This window comes from Prionailurus bengalensis, chromosome E3, assembly GCF_016509475.1.
Source record: "Prionailurus bengalensis isolate Pbe53 chromosome E3, Fcat_Pben_1.1_paternal_pri, whole genome shotgun sequence".
Classification (NCBI taxonomy): Eukaryota; Metazoa; Chordata; class Mammalia; order Carnivora; family Felidae; genus Prionailurus; species Prionailurus bengalensis.
In genome coordinates, this window is record NC_057357.1 from 11,736,071 (window position 1) to 11,755,325 (window position 19,255).

At 59.0% G+C, this 19,255-nt stretch overlaps 1 protein-coding gene across 1 annotated transcript in view; it reads right to left on the bottom strand.

The window, feature by feature from the left end:
* CASTOR2 (cytosolic arginine sensor for mTORC1 subunit 2) overlaps positions 1–18,585 on the bottom strand; it is a 57,667-nt gene extending 39,082 nt beyond the window's left edge. Inside the window, exon 1 of the mRNA XM_043559873.1 lies at positions 18,393–18,585. Coding sequence (XP_043415808.1) covers positions 18,393–18,505 — 113 coding nt within the window. The 5' untranslated portion in view covers positions 18,506–18,585. The remainder of the gene's footprint in view (positions 1–18,392) is intronic.
* Between the last annotated feature and the right edge of the window lie 670 nt (positions 18,586–19,255).

Consider the following 19,255-nt stretch of genomic DNA (forward strand, 5'->3'; position numbering starts at 1 on the left):
GGGTCTCTATGCTGCACCCTCAAGGACAAGAGGGCAGAAAGGGGGTCCCCGGGAAGGGCCCAGCACAGTGTGTGAAGCTGGAACACGTGATCACACGGAGGGAGAAGGAGCTGAGGCCGTGCCCCGCTCCCTCCTCGCCACCCCCGTGTCTTAGCTGCAACAGCCCTCCTGACATCTCTTAGTAGACACCACCCGCAGGGCCCTGGGGCCGGGGCCTGCTCCATACCCTGGGGGACTGGTGTGACCACTGTGCACCGTGGCCAGTCCTTTCTTTTTGGGGTTCAGTTCCAAATCCATGAAATAAAAGTGGAGCCCGCGATGCGAAGCTTGGTCCTGCCCAGAGCAGCCAACAACTAGGGACTCAACGTGCTATCCTTCTCCCCCAGGAAGACAGCACTTACCCAAATGATGGGGGCAAGGCCTGTGGGTGGGGACAGGAGAGGGGCGGATGTGACACCTTGTCTCCAGCCTCCCTGGCAGTCTGCTCTCCCCAGGTGGGCCCAGCCAGAGCGAGGCTTCGTTTACCACGTGGACTGAGGTCACTGGCCCCTGAGCTTTCTAGAATGTTCAGGCACCTGGCCTGGGGGTCAAACTTGAGCTGAAACCCACCTACAAGCCCCACGCCCCAGCTGCCTCACGGCCCCCCGCACTCTAGCTAACTGCATACTGGCTTCGAGTCAAGACTGGGGCCTAAAACTGACACATGCAAACCCCCCCCGCCCCGGAGCCAGGTCCCCCCTTACAGCCTAACCCTCCCCAGCGCTGCCTCCCCAAGGACACTGCATCTGGTTGTGCCCGGTTTATGCCTGTCATCGCCTCTCGGAGATGCCCTGAGCACTTGGTGACAGTCCAGCGGCCAACCGGCCCTGCCCCCTGGGGAGGAGGTCTAGGCCCTGAGGGCTTTCCACGGGCTTTGGGACAAATCGCTCACTTTTATTAGAATTCTCACTTGGCTATGGCCAACATCCCCGGGGCCGCGTTCAATTTGCCGAAGTCACCGAGACAGAGAAAGTGAGGGAGACAGTGGTGACAGAAAAAAGGAGAGAAAGTCTAGAAAGCGGCGTAAAAATGGCCAAGCCGGCCGAGTCGGCGTTTTCGTCCCATCTTGCAGATGAAGAAACCGAGGCTCGGAGAGGTCAACGCCCTGCCAAAGGCTATGAGCTGGTAAGTGGATAGAATGTGCCACACGTGACAGGTAAGTGGTCTGTGGGGGCTGTCAGTAGACCCTCTGGGCCCCAGAGGTCAGACCCTCCGTGGCATCGTCTTCTCTAACTGCGCAGGAGGTGGGTGACCCCAGGGCTGATCATCTTTGGCAGGAGTGAGCCCCCTGAGGGTGAAAGGGGCCAGAAGCTGCCTACTCACCGCCCTGGGGTGGGAAGGTGCTTCTATGGGGGTGTGGCACCGGTCACCTCTGGGGACAGCTTTCACTCCATGCAGGCCCCGGGCAGGGTACTGTTCGGGCCCAGCCGGTCCCAGAGCCTGAAGCCTCTCAATCAGTTAAGTTCAGCCAGAGGGTGGGACGGCTGGGGTCCTGGTACCTGGGACAGTCTCCAACGGTTGTGGAGGAGAAAGCGAGCCCAGGATCCGGGAAGGGGGTGTTCCCTGGGTGGAGGGACCCAGCTCTGAGGGCTGGGTACACTGGGGATGGCTGAGTGTGGGTCTCACTGCCTGGGCCGCAGGGCCTGGTGGACAGACAGCTGCCTTCACCTGCACGTCGGGGGGACAGAGGGAGAGCTGGCCATCCAGATAAGCCAATACCCACACAACAGGAGCAAATAAAATCGGGGCTTTCACTCTGCGGGCTGACTTCCGGCTGGGTGCGCAGCGGCTGGGGGTGGGATAGGGTGGGGAAGACTCCAAGGTTCTTGCAGCCCACGGGGTCCTGCAAGCCGGGGGGGGGGAGGTTAAGGTGAACGGTGGCAAAGAGCCCCCAACAAGAAGGCGACCAGGCACCTCAGGGCCCACACGCATGTGCACGCACACTCAGGCACCCCCAGAATGGAAGGGGACGTAAAGGGGGCACTTTCAACCAGCAGGCTGTCTGAAGGCTCGATGGGCACCAAGACAGTGAGGGCAGGCCCGCGACACCGTGACGCGAGTCTGAACTAGAACCTCTCTCTGGAGGGGCCGCGTGAGGACCTCCCCCGCACACAGAGGCTCTGACCCACGGCTTAGCTTCTAGACCTTTGCCTGCAAACGCAGTCCCAGGCAAGATGAGGTCCGTGTCCCGAATGGTATGTTATGGCATTAACTGTCAACAACAACAACAACAACAACAACAACAAAGAGGGCTGGGAACGAGTGTCCACCAGCGGGGGACAGGTTGAAGACACGACAGTCACCTGTTCTGTGGCTGATGGCATAAGAGTTAAAAGGAGGGACGGGACTTGGGCAGAAATCTCTGCTAAGGGGAGGGTCAGCTGAAAGACCCAGTGCGGAACGGGGGGCGGTGAGCGTGGCTTAATACCAATTTATGTTACGAAAGCAAAGAAAAACGAGGGAAAATACCACAGACGCAAGTTTACGTATGTTTATCTCCCCAAGAGTCCCCACGAACCCCGTCGTCGTCGGTGGGGCAGGAGCCACGTGGCTGAAGAACAGGGGAGCGAGGGAGGGAGCTATCGCCGGGCACCTTTGTGTCTCTTTGGAATGACAAGTTGTGACTTTGTTATCTACCCCAAAATTACAAATGAGAAAACAAAGCAGTGAGGTGAGGAGGCCTTCCTGCAGGAGGAGGTAGGACGGGGGTGAGTTGCAAAGGCAGGGGCGTAACGCTGGGGTGCGCCGAGAGGGTACGGGAGGGAGGGGCTCAGCGGTTAGGGGCATGGCGTCAGGAGCCCGCCGTGTACCTGCACCGTGACCCCGGCAGTCATTTCCCACCTGGAGCCCAGGGACATCCTGGCCATGACCTGATGCCAGGAGAATGGATGGGGCTCCCTGCCTCTCCCAGACGGGTGCACCACCTCTTTCCCATCTGTAACCCTCTGGTCCAGGGGACTCTGACCCTGACCCACCTAACAGGCCAAATGACCCATTATCCTAAAGCTGACCCTGGTGCATTCTGCCTTCTCTCCCTGCAGGGCTCCCAGTAGAGCTGCTGGGTGAGCCCGGGCGAACCACAAATGAGGGAGGTATCCCAAGATCTCCAGACGGCATGCGACGCTTGAGGTCTGCTGAGACACCTGCTGGGTGTCTGGGCAATGGACGCACACGAACAACGGGTTTCCCACAATACCCTGGGGGCGGGCAGCAGCAGCACCCCCACCTTCCAGAAAAGAAAACAGTGATTTACTTAAGCGAAAGAATTCTCCAGGGGTGCTATGGACTGAATGCCCGTGTCTCCCTGTGAGTTCCTACGTTGAAGCCCTGACCCCTCAATGTAGACGGCCCTTTGGGAGATGATTGGGTTTACGTGAGGTCACGAGGGTGGGACCCCTAGGGTGCAATTAGCATCCTCATAAAAGAAAGAGAAAGATCTCACTTGCCGAGGAAGGGCCGCGTGAGGACACAGGGAGAAGGCGGCCATCTGTAAGGCTTCACGGGGACCAGCAGAGGCGGGCACCTTGATCATGGACTTCCAGACCCCAGAAGTGTGAGAAATCAGTCTGTTCTTCCGCCTGCCTGGTCTGTGGTATTTGTTACTGCAGCCCAAGCAGACGGATACGGGCGGCACAGAGGAGATTCAGACTCACATCTGTCTCGACCCCAGGACAGTCCTCTCCCTCCAGCCACCCCCTCCCCTGCGCCTCGATTTTCTTCTTATTCTCGCTAACATGGATTGGTTGCTGCTGTTACTCTGTATGCATTTTTTAGATGTTTATTTATTTTTGAGAGAGCACAAGCAGGGGAGGGGCAGAGAGAGGGGGACAGAGGATCCAAAGAGGGCTCTGTGCTGACAGGCTGACAGGCTGACAGGAGCGAGCCGGATGTAGGGCTCGAACTCATGAACTGAGAGATCATGGCCTGAGCCACAGTTGGACGCTCAACCGTCTGAGCCACCCAGGCGCCCCCCATGTGCATTTCTGCATTGCAATTCTGTATGTGTTATCGTATTAAAATGCACAGAACACAAAGTTTGCCCTATTAACCATTTTTAAGCTCCGCGGTAACACACATACTCGCATTGTTGTGTGGCCATCACCTCCGACCATCCCAAGAGTCCATGGGAGCAACTCAAACTCTGTACCCCTAAAGCAGGATCTCCCCGTTCCCGCTCCCCCAGTCCCTGGCACCCAGGACCCAGCTTTCTGTCTGTATGAATCTGGCCACTCTAAGCACCTCACGTGAGTGGAATCGTGTGGTGTTTGTCCTTCTGTGACTGACATATCGCACTGAGCATAATGTCCCGGAGTTCATGTGCTGGGGCAGGAAGGAAGTGTCCCCTTCCTGTTGAAGGCTGTGTAATATTCCATCGTGTGCACAGACTACATTCTGCTTATCCCTTCGTGGAGCCGTGGTTGCTTCCATATTTCAGCTGCTGTGAACAGCCTGCTAGGAGCACGGGTGTACAAAGAGTTCTTCGAAATCCTGCTTTCAACTCTCCTGGGTATAGACGGCCAAGGAGGGGGACAGAGGATCCAAAGAGGGCTCTGTGCTGACAGCAGCGAGCCGGATGTAGGGCTCGAACTCATGAACTGAGAGATCATGGCCTGAGCCACAGTTCGAAATCCTGATTTTGCTAGTGTCTATTTTCCACACCTTATTCTCTCCCACTTCCTTTCCTACCGGGCCCTGCCCCCAGCCGTCCTCTTCCTTGTCTGCCCTCCCGCCCTGGTAGCTTTCTTTGGCCCTGGGATTAGGCCGACAAATGGATCCCAACCAAAGAGCCTGGGCAGACCCCCTCAGCTCCCGTGGCCACCCTGTCTTCCCCTCATACCCTCACCCTTGGCCATTCCCTCCAGCCCCCATGCTGCCCCAGCACACGATGGGCTGCACCGCCCAGGCCTCCGTGCTTTTGCACATGCTGTTCCTTCCCTGTGCCCGAGCACGTCCTTCTCTCCAGACTACGGTGTGTGTGATTAAGGGTTAACAGAGCTGTCTACTCCCACCTGGCTGTCCCCAACTCCGGGGCTGAGGTCCAAGCCCCCGTGGAACCAGCACTCAGCATAGGCTTGGCATCCAGACCCACTTGTGAGCTGGTGAGGAAGGAGGAAGCCTCAAGGGCCAGGTATAAGGAAGTCACAAACAGAAAGGGAGAACCTTTCCCCCTGTGCAGGCCCTGCCTTCCCCAGCCACCGTCCAAAGGGCCTGATGCCCCTCAGGGTGACAGATGAGCCCTCGGGAGGCTGGAGAACAGGCTTCCCAGAGACATGCTCACCTGAGCTGCTCCCACAGGGCCCTCCTTTGCGGGAGCAGGGGCGAAGTGTGGAGGAAACCTGCCCTCACAGGGACAGACGGCTCTTTGTGGAGCGGGGGTGGGGGTGATGCGAGAACCTTTACTCTATGGGAGGATTCAGGGGTCCCGGCTTTTGGGAACAAGCACTCCTTGGGGCGTTAACACAGGGTGTTTTCCCAATGCTTTGACTTTTCTGGGACATTCTAGCAGCACAAATGCAAAGCAGGCCCACGGCACAGGGGGACACGTGGGATCTTACAAATGCCACCGCCTCCAGGTCCTGTGACCCTGACCGCGCTGGGCTCCGGACCAGGCACCCACTGAGCCCTTGATCTGTGTGACCGCACTAACCCTGCGAACAGCCCTGTGATGCGGACGCTAGCACCTTCTCTGTTTTCCAGGGGAACCTGACTACAGGCGGTTAAACCAGGCTAATTTGGACTGAAGGGCTGGGGGAGGCAAATGGCCAGAGGGAAGCTGAGGGGGGGTGGGGGGGGGGAAGATCACTCTGAATAGAGCTACTCTGAAGAGTATTTAGAAAGAACAGATAAAAAAAGAAACGTGGCTTCACTGCCTTCAAGCGCGGGTCCTCCTGACATCTGGGCCACCCACCGGGGGCCTGCGGAGGCCCGGCTCCGGGAGCTGATACGGCAGCCTGTCATTTACAGGTGACCCCTGCAACCCCTCTGGTCCCCTCGCTCCCATCTGTGACATTCTGGGTGGGCAACCTGTCCCCAAAGGATTGCTGAGCTGAGGGGGGGGGGGGGCATCCAGCCGTGGTGGGTGCAAACGAGTTCTCCCAGACAGTTCACCATGGAGCCCTCCCCCCACCTCAGAGCTGCACCTGCCTGGGGCCGAGCCATGGGACGGGGAGACAAGAATCAGGGACAGGTCCCAGCTCCCGGATGGGAGGGCCGGGGCCATCTCCCGTCCCTCAGTGCCCTGACCCAGTCTCACCCCGACCCAGTCTCACCCCTGAGGCGGTTAAGGGAGGCAAGGGTCCTAGGAGCCTTCTGAAACCTTCTCCCGCCCCACAGCTCCATGGCAGTGTTCCAGATTCTCCTGCAGTCTCCAAATTCTGACCCTTGAGAAGAACGGGAGTCAGTGGGGCTCCTCCCTGCTGTCACGGCTCACACCGCCAGGGTGACAGCTCTGGACCCACCCCGAGGCCTCTGACGCCACGTTTAGACTCGCCCACAAACCACGCAGTGTGGACACGCAGGACTCTGTCTGCATCCTGAAGACGACGGAGAGGGGTCAAGGCCGTGCAGGGACCCCCAGGGGGGATGGGCACGGAAAAGTCCCTATGCTCAAGGCCACCTGTGATTGCAAACACAGCCCCTGCCCTTGTCAGGCTGGGCCTTTTGTGACGCTTGCCTTCACCTGGGCAGAACCTCCCCAGGCTGCCTTGTGCCACCAGCTGACCCGTGTTCTAGACGAGGACCCTGGGGCAGGGCCAGGGCCCGGGACTCAGGTGGCAGGGCCACACTCAGCCCCAGAGCAGGCGACACGTGTGCGGGAAGGGATGAGATTTCCGTGCAGCTGCCCCCTTCAGGGTCCTCAATAAACATCTGCTGAATTCCTACGGATAACCAGCTTGCCACGTGCTGGACGCCCGAGCCCTCGACCTAAAATTTCGTCGCCGCAACCCAAAGAGGTTGATTACCATGCTGCCCATTTTAAAGGTGAGGCCACTGAGCCCCGGGGGGTGGCTCCCAACAACCTGCCTGCGGTCACACCGCTGATCAAGCGACAGACCCAGGAGTGAAAACCCGTTTTCTTGACCGTGGCAGGCACGTCCCAGAGAAGCGGCCACTCGAGTAAGATCTTCCGTGCGGAGTTAAGAGCGGGCATGAGCGAAGCGGGGCCCAGGCAGGGAAGGGCTGGGAGCAGGGGAGCCCGCCCGAACCCCGATCTGCTACGTGTCTGCTGTGTGACCTGGGGCGGGTTACTGGGGTGGGCCCCTCTCCTGCCCACGGAGCCGTGGCGGGGGTGAATGGCGCAAAGCCCCGGTACATAGTAGGCGCTTCAGAAAGATCGCAGAGGTTAAGCTTTGTCTGCTGTAAATTCCCCAGATCGGTCACCGCACTGGTGACTTTTGAGCTCTGAAGGAAAAACACTGAACTTTGAGAACAAATTTCCACCCGCTGCCTCTGCTGCTCAGGAAAGGGAGTCAACCATGGGGTGGGGAAGGGATCTAAAGGAAGGCTGAGGCCCTGACAGTGGAGGGGAAAGTCCAGGGGAGCGTCCAGGAGGCCCGGCCTGGTTTCAGGGGAGAGCCAGCCTTTGAGGGAAAATTAACCCTACCTTGAAAATCAGCACCTGGTTACAGCCCAGGGCTCGGCCAGTGCAGAGGGAGGGCTGACCTCACTTGCCCTCCCTCCTTGGCTCCCTCCCTCCCTGCTCATCTCCTGGCAGCCCCCAGCTCAGATCAGGTGGCTACAGCCTAGGCTGGGTCAGAGAGGGGGCCGCTCTCCTCCATGGACACCTCACCGGGGCCCTCCCCCCAGGTGTGGCCACCCCAGGGCCGATGTACCCTCCAGAAGCTCACCCCTCCAGCAAACACCTGTTCAAGACCGGTGACAACCAGAGCAGTCTCTGAGGGCCCCAGGAGGCACCGGAACCCATATAGGACACGTCCTCACCTCCACTCACGGGTGTGACCACGCAGGTGACCCCAACTTCCCGCCAGCTTGGGACCAGAAGGACTATGGGACGGGCCGGCCGCAGGCTAGGCGTTTACGCAGGCTATCATTTCCCCAGAATCCTGTTTGCCCACAAAGCAACAGAGTGGCTCTGAGGTTCGGCAGCCCCGGCTGTTGTCACCCAGTAAGGGCCTCCAGGCTCCTCCCCACACTGAGCTCATGTGGTAGTCGGTGACTCCACAGCCAGCAGCCCCAGGTTCCAATCCCCAAACATCAGGTATGTTACAAGGTACAGCTGGTGCAGAAAACAGCCCGGTGTTTCCTCAAAATGTTCAGTGCACAGGGGTGCCTGGGGGGGGGCTCGGTCGGTTGAGCACCCGGCTCTTGATCTGGGCTCAGGTCACGATCTCACTGTTGGTGGCTTCGAGCCCCGCCTCGGGCTCTGTGCTGGCAGTGTGGAGCCTGCTTGGGACTCTCTCTCCCTCTCTGCCCCTCCCCTGCTCTCTGTCTCTCAAAATAAGGAAAGAAACTCTAGAGAAATCGTGTCCAAAAATGTCAAGCGCAGAGTCACCGTGCGATGGCGTATGATGTCTACGCCCATTCCCAGGTACACAAACACCCGAGAGCGACGGAAACACAGGTCGACGCCAACAAGTGCACACAGGTGTCCACAGCAGTGTTAGTCATGACGGCCAAACCATGCCATTCCACATGGCCATCCGTGGGTGAATAAACAAAAGGCGGCACGGCCATACAGTGGAGTATTATTCAGTCGTGAAAAGGAATGGCATCCCGACACAAGCCACAGCGTGAGGGAGCCTGGAAAACAGAACGCCAAGTGAAGGAAGCCGGTCGCAAAGAACCATGTGGTGTGACTGCCTTGAAAAGAAATGTCCGGAAGAGGCAAATGCACAGAGACAGACAGAAGGTAGACGGGTGATGCCGGGGGCTGGGGAAGGGTGGGGGGAGGGCGGGCACTGCTTAACGGGTGTGGTTTCTTGCGGGTGACGAGAATGTGTTGGAATTAGACAGGTGTGATGGTTGCACAACTCCGTGAGCACAGTGGATGCCACCAAGTTGTAAACTCGAAGACAGGGAACTGCATGGTATGCGAATTAGATCTCAGTAAAGCGGTTATTTAAAAAAAACCAAAAAACCCTACTCTGAGGCGCCTGAGTGGCTCAGTCGGTTGAGCGTGCGACCTTGGCTCAGGTCACCATCTCACGGTTCGTGAGTTCGAGCCCCGCGTCGGGCTCCCTGCTGTCAGCCCAGAGTCCGCTGCGGATCCTCTCTGCCCCTCCCCTGCTTGTCTCTCTCTCTCTCTTTCACAATAAATAAACTTTGAAAAACAAAATAAAACACCCCCTACTCTTCCCTTATTGGCCTCTGTGATCTGGGGCAAGGAACTGATCCGTGCGATGCCTCAGTTTCCTCCTCTGGGAAATGGGGCCAGTGGCCGTACCTACGTGATAAGGGCCACGGTGAGGACCAAGCGAGCTAACAGAGAACACGTTCTGAGCAGCTGTCTTGCCGGATGTCAGCTCCTTCCCTCGGCCTGAATCCGCCATCCAGCCCTTCGGCTTCCACATGCTCTCCAGGCTCCTGGGGCTTTTTTTCTCTTTTCATGAAATTTTTGCAAAGCATACGTGATATAAAACTCGCCACCTGAACCGTTTCTAAGTGCGCAGGTCGGTAGCGTTATGTGCATCACGTCGCTGTGCGACATCTCCCCGGAACTCTCTTCATTTTGCAAAACAGAAACTCAGCACGCGCTGAACGACAACCTCCCCAGCCGATCCCCCCCTCTCCCCAGGCCCTGGCGGCCGTCGTCCTACTGTCTGTGTCTACACATCCGGCCGCTCTAAGTACGTCATGTGAGTGGCATCGGGCAGTACTCTATATGTCCTTTTGTGAATGGCTTATTCCACTCGGTGTAACGCCCCCCGGGTTCATCCACGGTGTAGCAGGTGTCAGAACCTCCTTCCTTTTTAAGGCTGACGGGTATTCCATTGAACGCATGCACCACACGTGACCCGTGTACGGACACAAAGCTGCTTTTGCCTCTGGGCTATATTATGAATACTGCAGCCCATAAACATGGGTTTAAGCATAGATCTTAAGCATAGAGCTCAGAGGTCGGGGTATGTCCAATATATTGCATTTAAGGCAAGGATGATGTGAGGCATCTAGAGGTGAGTTTCCCCTTGTAAGTTCTTTAAGTTTATTTATTTTGAGAGAGACAGTGAGAGCAAGTAGGGGAGGGGCAGAGAGAGAGAGAGAGAGAGAGAGAGAGAATTCGGAGCAGGCTCCACACCATCAGCGCACAGCCCTAGGCGGGTCTCAAACCCACAAATCGCAAGATGGTGACCTGAGCCGAAATCAAGAGCCGGACGCTCGAACAACTGAGCCATCCAGGCGCCCCTCCCCTTAAACGTTTTCATCGAACGCACTCACAACAAACTGTGCACGGTCAGCTGCCATACATCTCGGTGGGCCTGTCTGGTTGCTGGACGATCAGAATGGGCCCCAAGCACTGGCGGGACCGGGCGGGTCCATCCGGGGCTGGTTCCTTGTACCCCCAGAGGTCGTCGTAAGAAAAAACCCCACAGGCTCTGGGCAGAAATGAATCGGTGCCATAGAGCGCTGGTCCTAAGGCCTGGACGTGCACCTGGAGTGAGGACAGAGGGGATCAGTCTGTACCCCGAGGTACCAGTGATCCCAGGACACCACTCACCCAGCCTCAGGGTGGCTTCCTGGAGGAGGTGAGGCAGGAGCCAACCCCCGGGGTCATCCGTGTTCAGTCTGAGGACCGGTGAGGGCTGTCGGGCTGGACTAAAGCTGTAGTGACCACACATTCTGGTTTGCCGTGTTGTCCAGGGTAATTATTTTTAGTGCGCCCTGTCATTCTCCAAAGTGTCCCCGTGCGGGTGATAAATTGCGGTCACTGTGTGAGTTACTTGTTGCATAACAAATTACCCAAAAACTCTGGCCTGAAAGTATGTCCAACTTCTATGTCTCTCGCAGGTCCTAGGGGTTAGGAAAGTGGGCACTTGCGGAGGAGGACCTCTTAGGAGGCTGCAGTCAAGTGCTGGCCAAGGCTGTGCTCACTGGAAGGCTTGCCTGGGGCGGCAGGGTCTGTTTTCAAGGTGCCTGGCTGTCGGTGGGAGGCCCCAGTCCCCCCTCCACGGGGCTCCTTCGCTGTCCTTGCGACATGGCAGCTGCCCCCACGGAGCAAGGGACCCGAGGGAGACAGGGAGACAGAGACTGAGAGACTCGGCCAGGCAGAAGCTATCCGTTTACGTCCGAGGCTCGGAGGCTTACACCGTCATTTCTGCCACCTTCTGCTTGTTCGAAGAAAGTTGCTAATCCAGGCCCCGCTTCAATGAAGGGGAGCCCTGGCTTCGGAAGGGAAAAGCGTCGAAGAATTTCGGATGTTTAACAACTACCGCTTCTAAAATAGGGCGTGTGTGCTGCAGAGACGGGACAGAGCCAGACGGGACAGAGGAAATCAGACTGAGCATTCACGATGCCAGGGGGGGAAGCAGGGGATGGTCTGAGAAGGGCTTTTGAGCAAAGCAGAGTGAACCGTGACATCTGCCCCAGCACCAGACTCCAGTGGGGCCACACGGCCTCCGCTCAGCCCCTACCTGACCCCCCTTCCTCTGGGTTTCTCACCCTTGATCTCGGGTGGAGAATGCACCTTTTCTCCCCACTGGACAGAAGCTCCGTTTGTGTTTCCCGCTGGGCCCTGCGCACAGCAGGTGCACGCTGCCGGGTTTCTGCATGAACGAACGGCCACGTGCACCAAGCACAAGTTGTCGTCCCACCGACCACAAGTCACAGCCTGCACTCTGCACGCACCTCTCCTTCCAGGCTCCAGGCCTCTGCTCGTGCTGTGTCCCCTGCCCGGAGTGCTCTGGCTGTGCTCGCCACTTGCACAGCCCTGGAGGCGGAGGGACCCAGGGGAAAGCCGTCTGGCTAAATCAGGGGAGAGATGAGAAGGACGGGCCATGGCGGGAGCAGTGGGCACGGGCGAGGACAGGTAGACCACGCCAAACAGCTGGATGTGGGGCAGGCCAAGGACAATGCTGTGCCTTCCATACCTGGCGCCCGGCAGCTGGGGCCACCCCGTGCTCTCCACGCATACCCTCCCGACCCACCGGTGCCCACCCCCTCCAGCTGCCTGTCTTCCCTCATCCTCCACACCTCCACCCCCTGCCGTCCTCCCATTCTGCCCCGGCTCAGCTCAAATGGTGCCGTCTCCTCCAGGAAGCTTTACCCGCTTGCAGCTCTGGGGTCCTATAGCATTTTGGCTGCCCCTTGCCGAGGCTAAGCGACCTAGGTCCTCAGGCAGGTTCCTGGAGAGCAGTGACAGAATCTCCACTTGCTAGAATCAGAGTGTATGCATGTGCCGAGCCGTAAAAAAGTCTCCTAGCCCTGGGCTTTTCCACCTCTGCCCTGGCACTCGCCAGCTTAACCAGGGCATTTTCTCTCAGCTAACGCTTATCGGAGCTTATAGTGGACCAGACTCCGCTGAAGCGCTTGTCATGTCTTGTTAAGTCCTCACGGCGGCCTAGACAGTAGGCATGATCATGATCCCCGTTTGAGAGGTAAGAAACTGACAGCACAGAGACGTCAAGCAACTTGCCCAAGGTCACACAGCCAGGAGGCAGCAGTGCTGGGATGCCACCCGAGGTGCCCGGTCCCAGGCCCGGACACCGCTGCTAGCCCACCTTTCCCTAAGCTGCAAGCAAGTGGTGGCCTCAGCCCAAGGCACTCAGGAAAACGATGAGGGCTTTGGATGGACTTTTTGCAATTTTGAGCTTTTCTCTTAGAGATGCCTCCTTTTAAAATTTATCTATCTATCTATTTATCTAACTATATGCCTATATGCCTGCCTATCTATCTATCTATCTATCTATCTATCTATCTATCTATATGCCACAATGCCACGACTGTGAGATCACGACCTGAGCCGATATTAGGAGTCAGATGCTCATCGACTGAGCCACCCAGGCACCCCTCCTAGAAACGCCTCTTAAATCTTCAGCGCTCACTATGGCTTGTTGGCAAGATTTCCCACAGGCAGCAACACGAATGGGCGCACACAGGTCAGAACGCACCCGACACCTGCAGGCTGTGGGTCTGGCCCAGGTGGGCGGTGTGGGTTTTTGTGGGCACCTGCTTACCACATACTCACCTGGGCGCTTTTTCTGCCAGTTGAATGAGATGTACTTCCTTGGGTGGAATTTAAAGATAAGAGCATTTTATGGGCAAAAAAAAAAAAAGGCGGGGGGGTGGAGGGGGTCTTACAGCTTCCTGCCACCTGAATGCATCTCAGGATGATGACCTTGCCCCTGTCCTCCCTCTGTTGCTATGACCTCTCAGCGGTACCTCTGCTAAGTGGCCCCTGGGGACGGGGCATCCAAGCCGGCGGGCCCTTAGGCCTGGCTGCCTGGTCATCAGGACAGCTTTTACCGCCTTACTTCTTGGGTTCAAATCCCAGCCCTGCCCCTTCTGTGTGTTCCTTGCTTTCCTCATCTGTAGAATGGGAATATTCCAACTCCGACTTGGAGTGGTCACAGTTTTCCCTATATACTCATCAGTGGACCCCAGCTCTGCCTTATAGGGCCGCGGAGAGCAAATCTGAGTCCTACAGGGCACTGGTGGGCTTCCACCTCCCCCTGGCCCTGAGCCCCCAGGCGGCGGGCCCCTCCTGCAGTGATGGATCCTGATTGGTCTGCGATGGTCTCATCCCCTGCGCAGTGACTGGTGCAGGCCTGTTCATGTGACCCAGTTCTGCTCCAGGAGTCGGTGCGGGAGCAGAGCGGGCTGGGGAGTGTTCCTGGAGAGGTTTCTCAGAGACATTCTGGAGGCAAGGGGCCTTTCCCTCCCTTCGGTTTCCTCCTGAGCTGCCAATAAAGCCTGCAGCTGCCCCGGCCATTCCAGAGGGAGCCACACGGTCATGCCAAGGATGGCCAAAGACAAAGACGGGGAGACCTGGGTCCTTGAGGACATCATCAAGCCTTTAAGTTATTAACCTTAGAGCAGCCCTGACTCCCAACCTCTTATCACACACACTTCTTATTTAGGCCAGAGAAGTCAAGGCTTTTTGTTATCTGCAGCCCAAAGCAGCCTGCTGATATCTCGCGGCTGGGACCTTCTTGAGATCAAGCCCATCGTCGCGAAGGAAGGGTCTAAGCTCGGCTTGTGCACTCAGGAAAGACTTCTTGGAGGAGGTGAGGTGAAAATGGAATCTGAAAAGAATGAGCCGGCGGAGGAAGGGGGAAGGGTAAAGAATAACGTCCCGGGCAGACAGAACAAAGGTCTGAGGCTTTGGGCCATAGGGCGTGTGTGCGTCCACACGCGCGTGCACGCAGGAGAAATAATCTCTGTGGCTGAGGCCGGGACAGGTGAGGCTGGGGAGGGGCGGGCAGGGCTGCAGTGAGCCCTCAGCCGGGCTGCAGAGCCCCAGGTTACCCCGAAGACAGAGAAGTTCCGTGGATGGCCTTGATTTTATTCACTCAGGGTCTCGCCCTCCCGCGCGGTGCCGTGGGCGGGATCCAGCCATACCCAGATGCTGCCCTACACCTCAGCAGGGGGCAGGGGGCGCTGGGTCTCGCTTCTCCAGGTGCCTCTTCCAGCCCCCAGGGCACTCCGACGGGACTGGCTGAAATCTGGGTCACTCTGTGCAGGAGTCGGACATCCATCAAACAGGCAGCTACTAAGTGCCTACAAAGCAGTGTGCTGAGCACAGCGGAGAAAGGACCTGGTTCAAATCCCAATTCTGTCTCTTCCCAGCTGTGTGACCTTGAGCAAGCCGCCTTCCTTCTCCAAACCCGGCATCTGTACCTCTTGGTAAGGGAGGGTGAAATCAAAGGTTTGCTCCAGTATCTCTGGTACTGGGTGGGGGTGGAGGGAAGTAGTGAGTAAAATGACTCTCAAAAAACATCCTGAGGGTAAGGCTGGCGTCTGGGTGGGAGAGAAAGAAGCCAACAATACGCTGTGCAGGACGGCTGAACAGGGAGGGAGCACCTGAACGGGGCGGTGTGGAAGTGCCAAGTGGAGGTGGCAGGTGACCAGCGGCGAGCCGAGCCGAGCGGTGAGCATTCCTGGGAGAGAAAAGGCCCACAGGGGCAGGGCGGAAGGGACACAGGAAGCCTAGGGCTTGGGCTCTGTGCTCCTAAAGGCTCTGGAACAGCGTGCGGCCCACGGGAGAGCTGGACCTAACTGTTGAACCTGGAATAGCAAGTCCCTGGGCTTCAGCCAGAAAGCTGCGGCTTCGAATCCTGCCTCTGCCGCTTCACCCACGTGACCTTGAGCAAGCCACCGGACCTCTGAGCCTCAGACTCCTTCTTCGCAGAGGAGGTGTAAAAACCCAATTCGCGGAGCGGTGGACCGGCGTGTGCAGGAACTTGGACTAGGATCCCCTTCCCCCCTGGCTAACTCCTATTTGAAAGCCCTAAGGTCCCATGCCGCCTCCTGCAGGGAGCCTCCCAGGCTTCCCTCAGGCCTGTCTGCTACCCCACCTGACCCCCTTCCCTGACTCCACCTTGGTCTATTGTAACTGTGTCTTCCTTCTCTCCCATCAGGCTCTGGGCTCGGAAGAGGGAGGGGCAGGGTACCTCAGCATCTCTTAGATCCAGCGGCACCCCCACCCAGAGTGGGGTCCCTGCCGATGCGACGTCTTTCCCCAACCCTCCACCCAGGTGGAAAGTAGAGGGAAAAAGTGATTAAGTCTGCTGGGGATAAAGAGAAGTGGGGGCGGGGGATGTCAGGAAAGGCTCAGGGTGGTATCACTACCTCTTGAGGGGTGAACAGAAGGTTACCGGCAGAGGGGCATGTTTCCGGACAGATTCGGAACTACGAAAGCACAGAGGTGTGAAGGGAAGGAAAAGGAAACTGTGGGTGACCAGAGTATTGGCCAGAATGGGTAAAGATCGAGGATTCTGGATCTAGATCCCAAAGGCCATGCCAAGGATATGACCCCACAGGAAGCGGTGGAGAATCTGTTAACAGAGACGCTGGGGGAGGGGGCTGTATGCGTCTATACTGCACTAGTTTGGGCTAAAGTTAGGTTGGGGGAGGGGCGGGGCAAACGACAGCGCTATGGGCCACCACTTGGGGGCCGGGGCTGGTGGAAGAATCAAAAAGGAGCAAAAGTTTGCCCTGGGGGACTTTTTATTGAAAATAGCTTCGATCACACATCCACACCCAACACCCCTTCTACTTGCTAAAAAGCCAATGGCCACAATCATTCCATGCTGCACACGGCAGCCCTGGGAGAAGCAGGGGGCCAGATGGTGCTGTCTCCATTACAGACAGAGGGAGAGCCAGAGGAGGAAAGGGACCCTGCCATGGTCACGGTCACGGTCACGGTCACTCAGGCAGTGAGGGGCTAGGGGCAACCTGAAGGCAGTGTTCCGGCCCAGAGTGCAGAAGAGGCAAGCACCTTCTGGAGCCAGACCCTGGAGACGGGGGATGACCTTTGACCTCTGAGTCATCTGGAGCCTGGACTGGTCACCTGGGCCACAGACCAGCTGCCTCCAGCAGGGGACAGAGAAGGGGGACTCAGGACTCAATTCTGTGGTCCGACAGGTCAGCAGGGGCTCACTGCTCCTCCCACCTCCTTTCCCCCCTCCCGCTCCCCCCTCCCAGCATGTCTGTGAGTCCTCTAGACTGGACCCTGCGGTGGGGGCTGAAGAGGGCCAGTCCCTACACAGAAGGCGAGGGGCAGAGGGAGGGGCTCTTTGCTGCCCTTCTAAGAAGCCCCCAAATGCCCCCTCCTCCCAGCACCCACCCAGGCCCCACACAGCCACAGCCTGAGTCATCATCCTGGTTTGAATGGTAGCCGGCACATCAGCCAGGGGGCTGCCTGGGGCTGAGGGCCAAGGGTTGGAAAAACAAGGCCGGTTTCTCTCACCTCCAGCCTTGGAAGCACAAGACAGGCTAGGGAGTGGGGGGCAGAGGGCAGGTAGAGGAGGGCTGGGGGGGGGGGTCAAGAGCCAGAGGGGGGCCGAGGGGTGGGGGGAAGGTTCAGAATTTCAGCTGTTGGCTTTTGTTTTCAAATGACCTGTTTAATAATTACCTTTGCCATCAAAGGAGCCCAGGGCCCAGCAAAGGAGAGGTTTTCAACCCTCCATACCCCACCAAGCAGCCCGGCCGGGAGAAGAAAGTATACGAGATCCCACCGGCGGATCTGGCTCGCTCCATCTGGCAAACAATGGCGGGACTAAACTGCCCGCTCAGACACACACATCAAAGTGAGATTTCCAGGCAAGAACTTTAACAGGCAGATCAGAGGCTCGGATGGAATTATTTCCCTGCATCCCCACAGCTTCCCTGGGCTCAGCGCCCAAGGGGGCAGCCTTAGGGGCCTGTCATTTTAACCTTAACCTTGACCTGTAATGTACTCATTCATTTTGCAGCCAGGGGGAACCGCCTTGGCCCCAACCCCGAAAGACCCAACCAGCAACAACTTCATGGCTTTGAACAGTCACAATGGTGGACAAACAAGGGATTTAAGTTACAGCGGCCAGCTCTCGCTCACACTCCAAGGGGCTCCGGCACCATAAAAAACACACCCCAAACCAAGCACCCACGGGGGGCTCACACAGTCAGATCCTGACCCGGGCAGGAGAAAATCCAACTTGGTTTTTTTTGTTTGTTTGTTTCTTCCCCAACCTCCCAAGGCCTTCAACTATTTTTCCCCCTGCAGCATCCAAGCCCAGCCTCGAGGCTGAGCCATAAACACGCCTGCTCCTCCCCCTTCCACGGTTCGGCAACACCCCCCCCCCCCCAACCTTCCTGGACCTGGAGGAGACAGAAGCACCGCGACCCTCACCCGCAGCCCCTCCTCGGGCCCTCCCCCCGGCCTCCCGCGCCGTCCGCAGCCCTCACAGACACCTTGAGATAAACACCCACTAATGATTTTATGATTTTCTGCTCTCTGGGTAGCCGCGCTCAGCAGAATCCCTCCCCCGGCCCTGGCTACGGGGGCCGGCCCAGCCGAGGGATTGGGGGATGGGGGTGTTAGTTTGTTTTTTCCACTGCCGCGTCCCCACACCTGTTTTTCATTCATTCATTCGTTCGTTCATTCATTCACGGATTCGTCACTGCAGCTTCCCCGGCCCTTCGGATCTCGGGGAGGGGATGGGAGGGAGCGGGCCGAGATGCGGCGGGGGGTGGGGGGGGGGCGGGAGACGGCGGCGGGGGTGCATCGAGGCGGGGCTCGGGGTGGAAGGACCCCGCTCGAGGGCAGATCGGGCGGCTTCGTCGAAAACAAGGCGGGCGGCGGGGCGGGGGCGCTCCCCGGGGCTCGAAGTTGTTTTCCGAGCCGCGGCGGCGAGGACAGCCGCCCGGGTGCGCCTCTTTGTCTCTCCCCGGCCGGCGCCGCGTCCCCGCGCGCTCACCTGGTCTTGGAGGACAGGAAGGCAAGTTTGATCAGGCCGTAGGTGAAGAGCGGGATGCTCTCCTTGGCGACGCTGGCAACTTGCAGCCGGTGCTCCAGGATGTGGAGTTCCATCGTCCGCCCGCGCTCCGCGGCGGCTCATCGGCGGGGGGCGAGCCGCGGCCCCCGCCCCCTGCGCGCCCTGCCGGCACCGAGCGCCGCGGGCGGCCGGCCCGGGGACCGGGAGCTCGGCGCCGGGCGGCCCGGGGCGGACAAAGGGGAGGCCCGCCGAGCCGCGAGGGGCCGCGGGCGGCGGGCGGGCGGCGGGCGGGCGGCGGGCGAGGGCGGCAGCGCTGGCGGAGCGGCGGCGCGCGGCGCCCGGCGCGGAGAGCAGCTGGTGTTCGCTGTAACAAACAACTTGCCACTCAAACGCCGGCCCGCTGGGCATGCGCGGCCGCGGCGGGGCGTGCCGGGACTTGTAGTCGCGCGCGGCCGGGGCGCCGCCGGCAGGGGCTGTCGGGGGCTGGGCGGCCGCGCGAGGGGCCGGCCCGGCGCCCGCGGAAGGCAGCAGCGCGGGCGCCCGCCGGGCCGCAGGGGAGGCGGGGTAGGAGTGGGGGTTGGGGGGGGGGGCTGGTGCGGAGCAGGCCGGGGGCCGCTCGGGCCAGCCTGGGCCTAGCTGCGAGCTCTCACTCCGAGCCCGAGCTCGGGACCTGGCGCCCCGGGGTGCGAGCGAGCAGCCCGCACAGCCCCGGCGCGGGAGGAGGCCCGGGTCTGGGGGCGGGGGGTGGGAGATTGCTAGAAACCTCTGGTTAGGGTGCGGAGAAGCAAACCAGAGATGGGTGCTGCGGCAGAGGTGGGGCCGAGGGGTCCAGCGGAGGCTTCCCG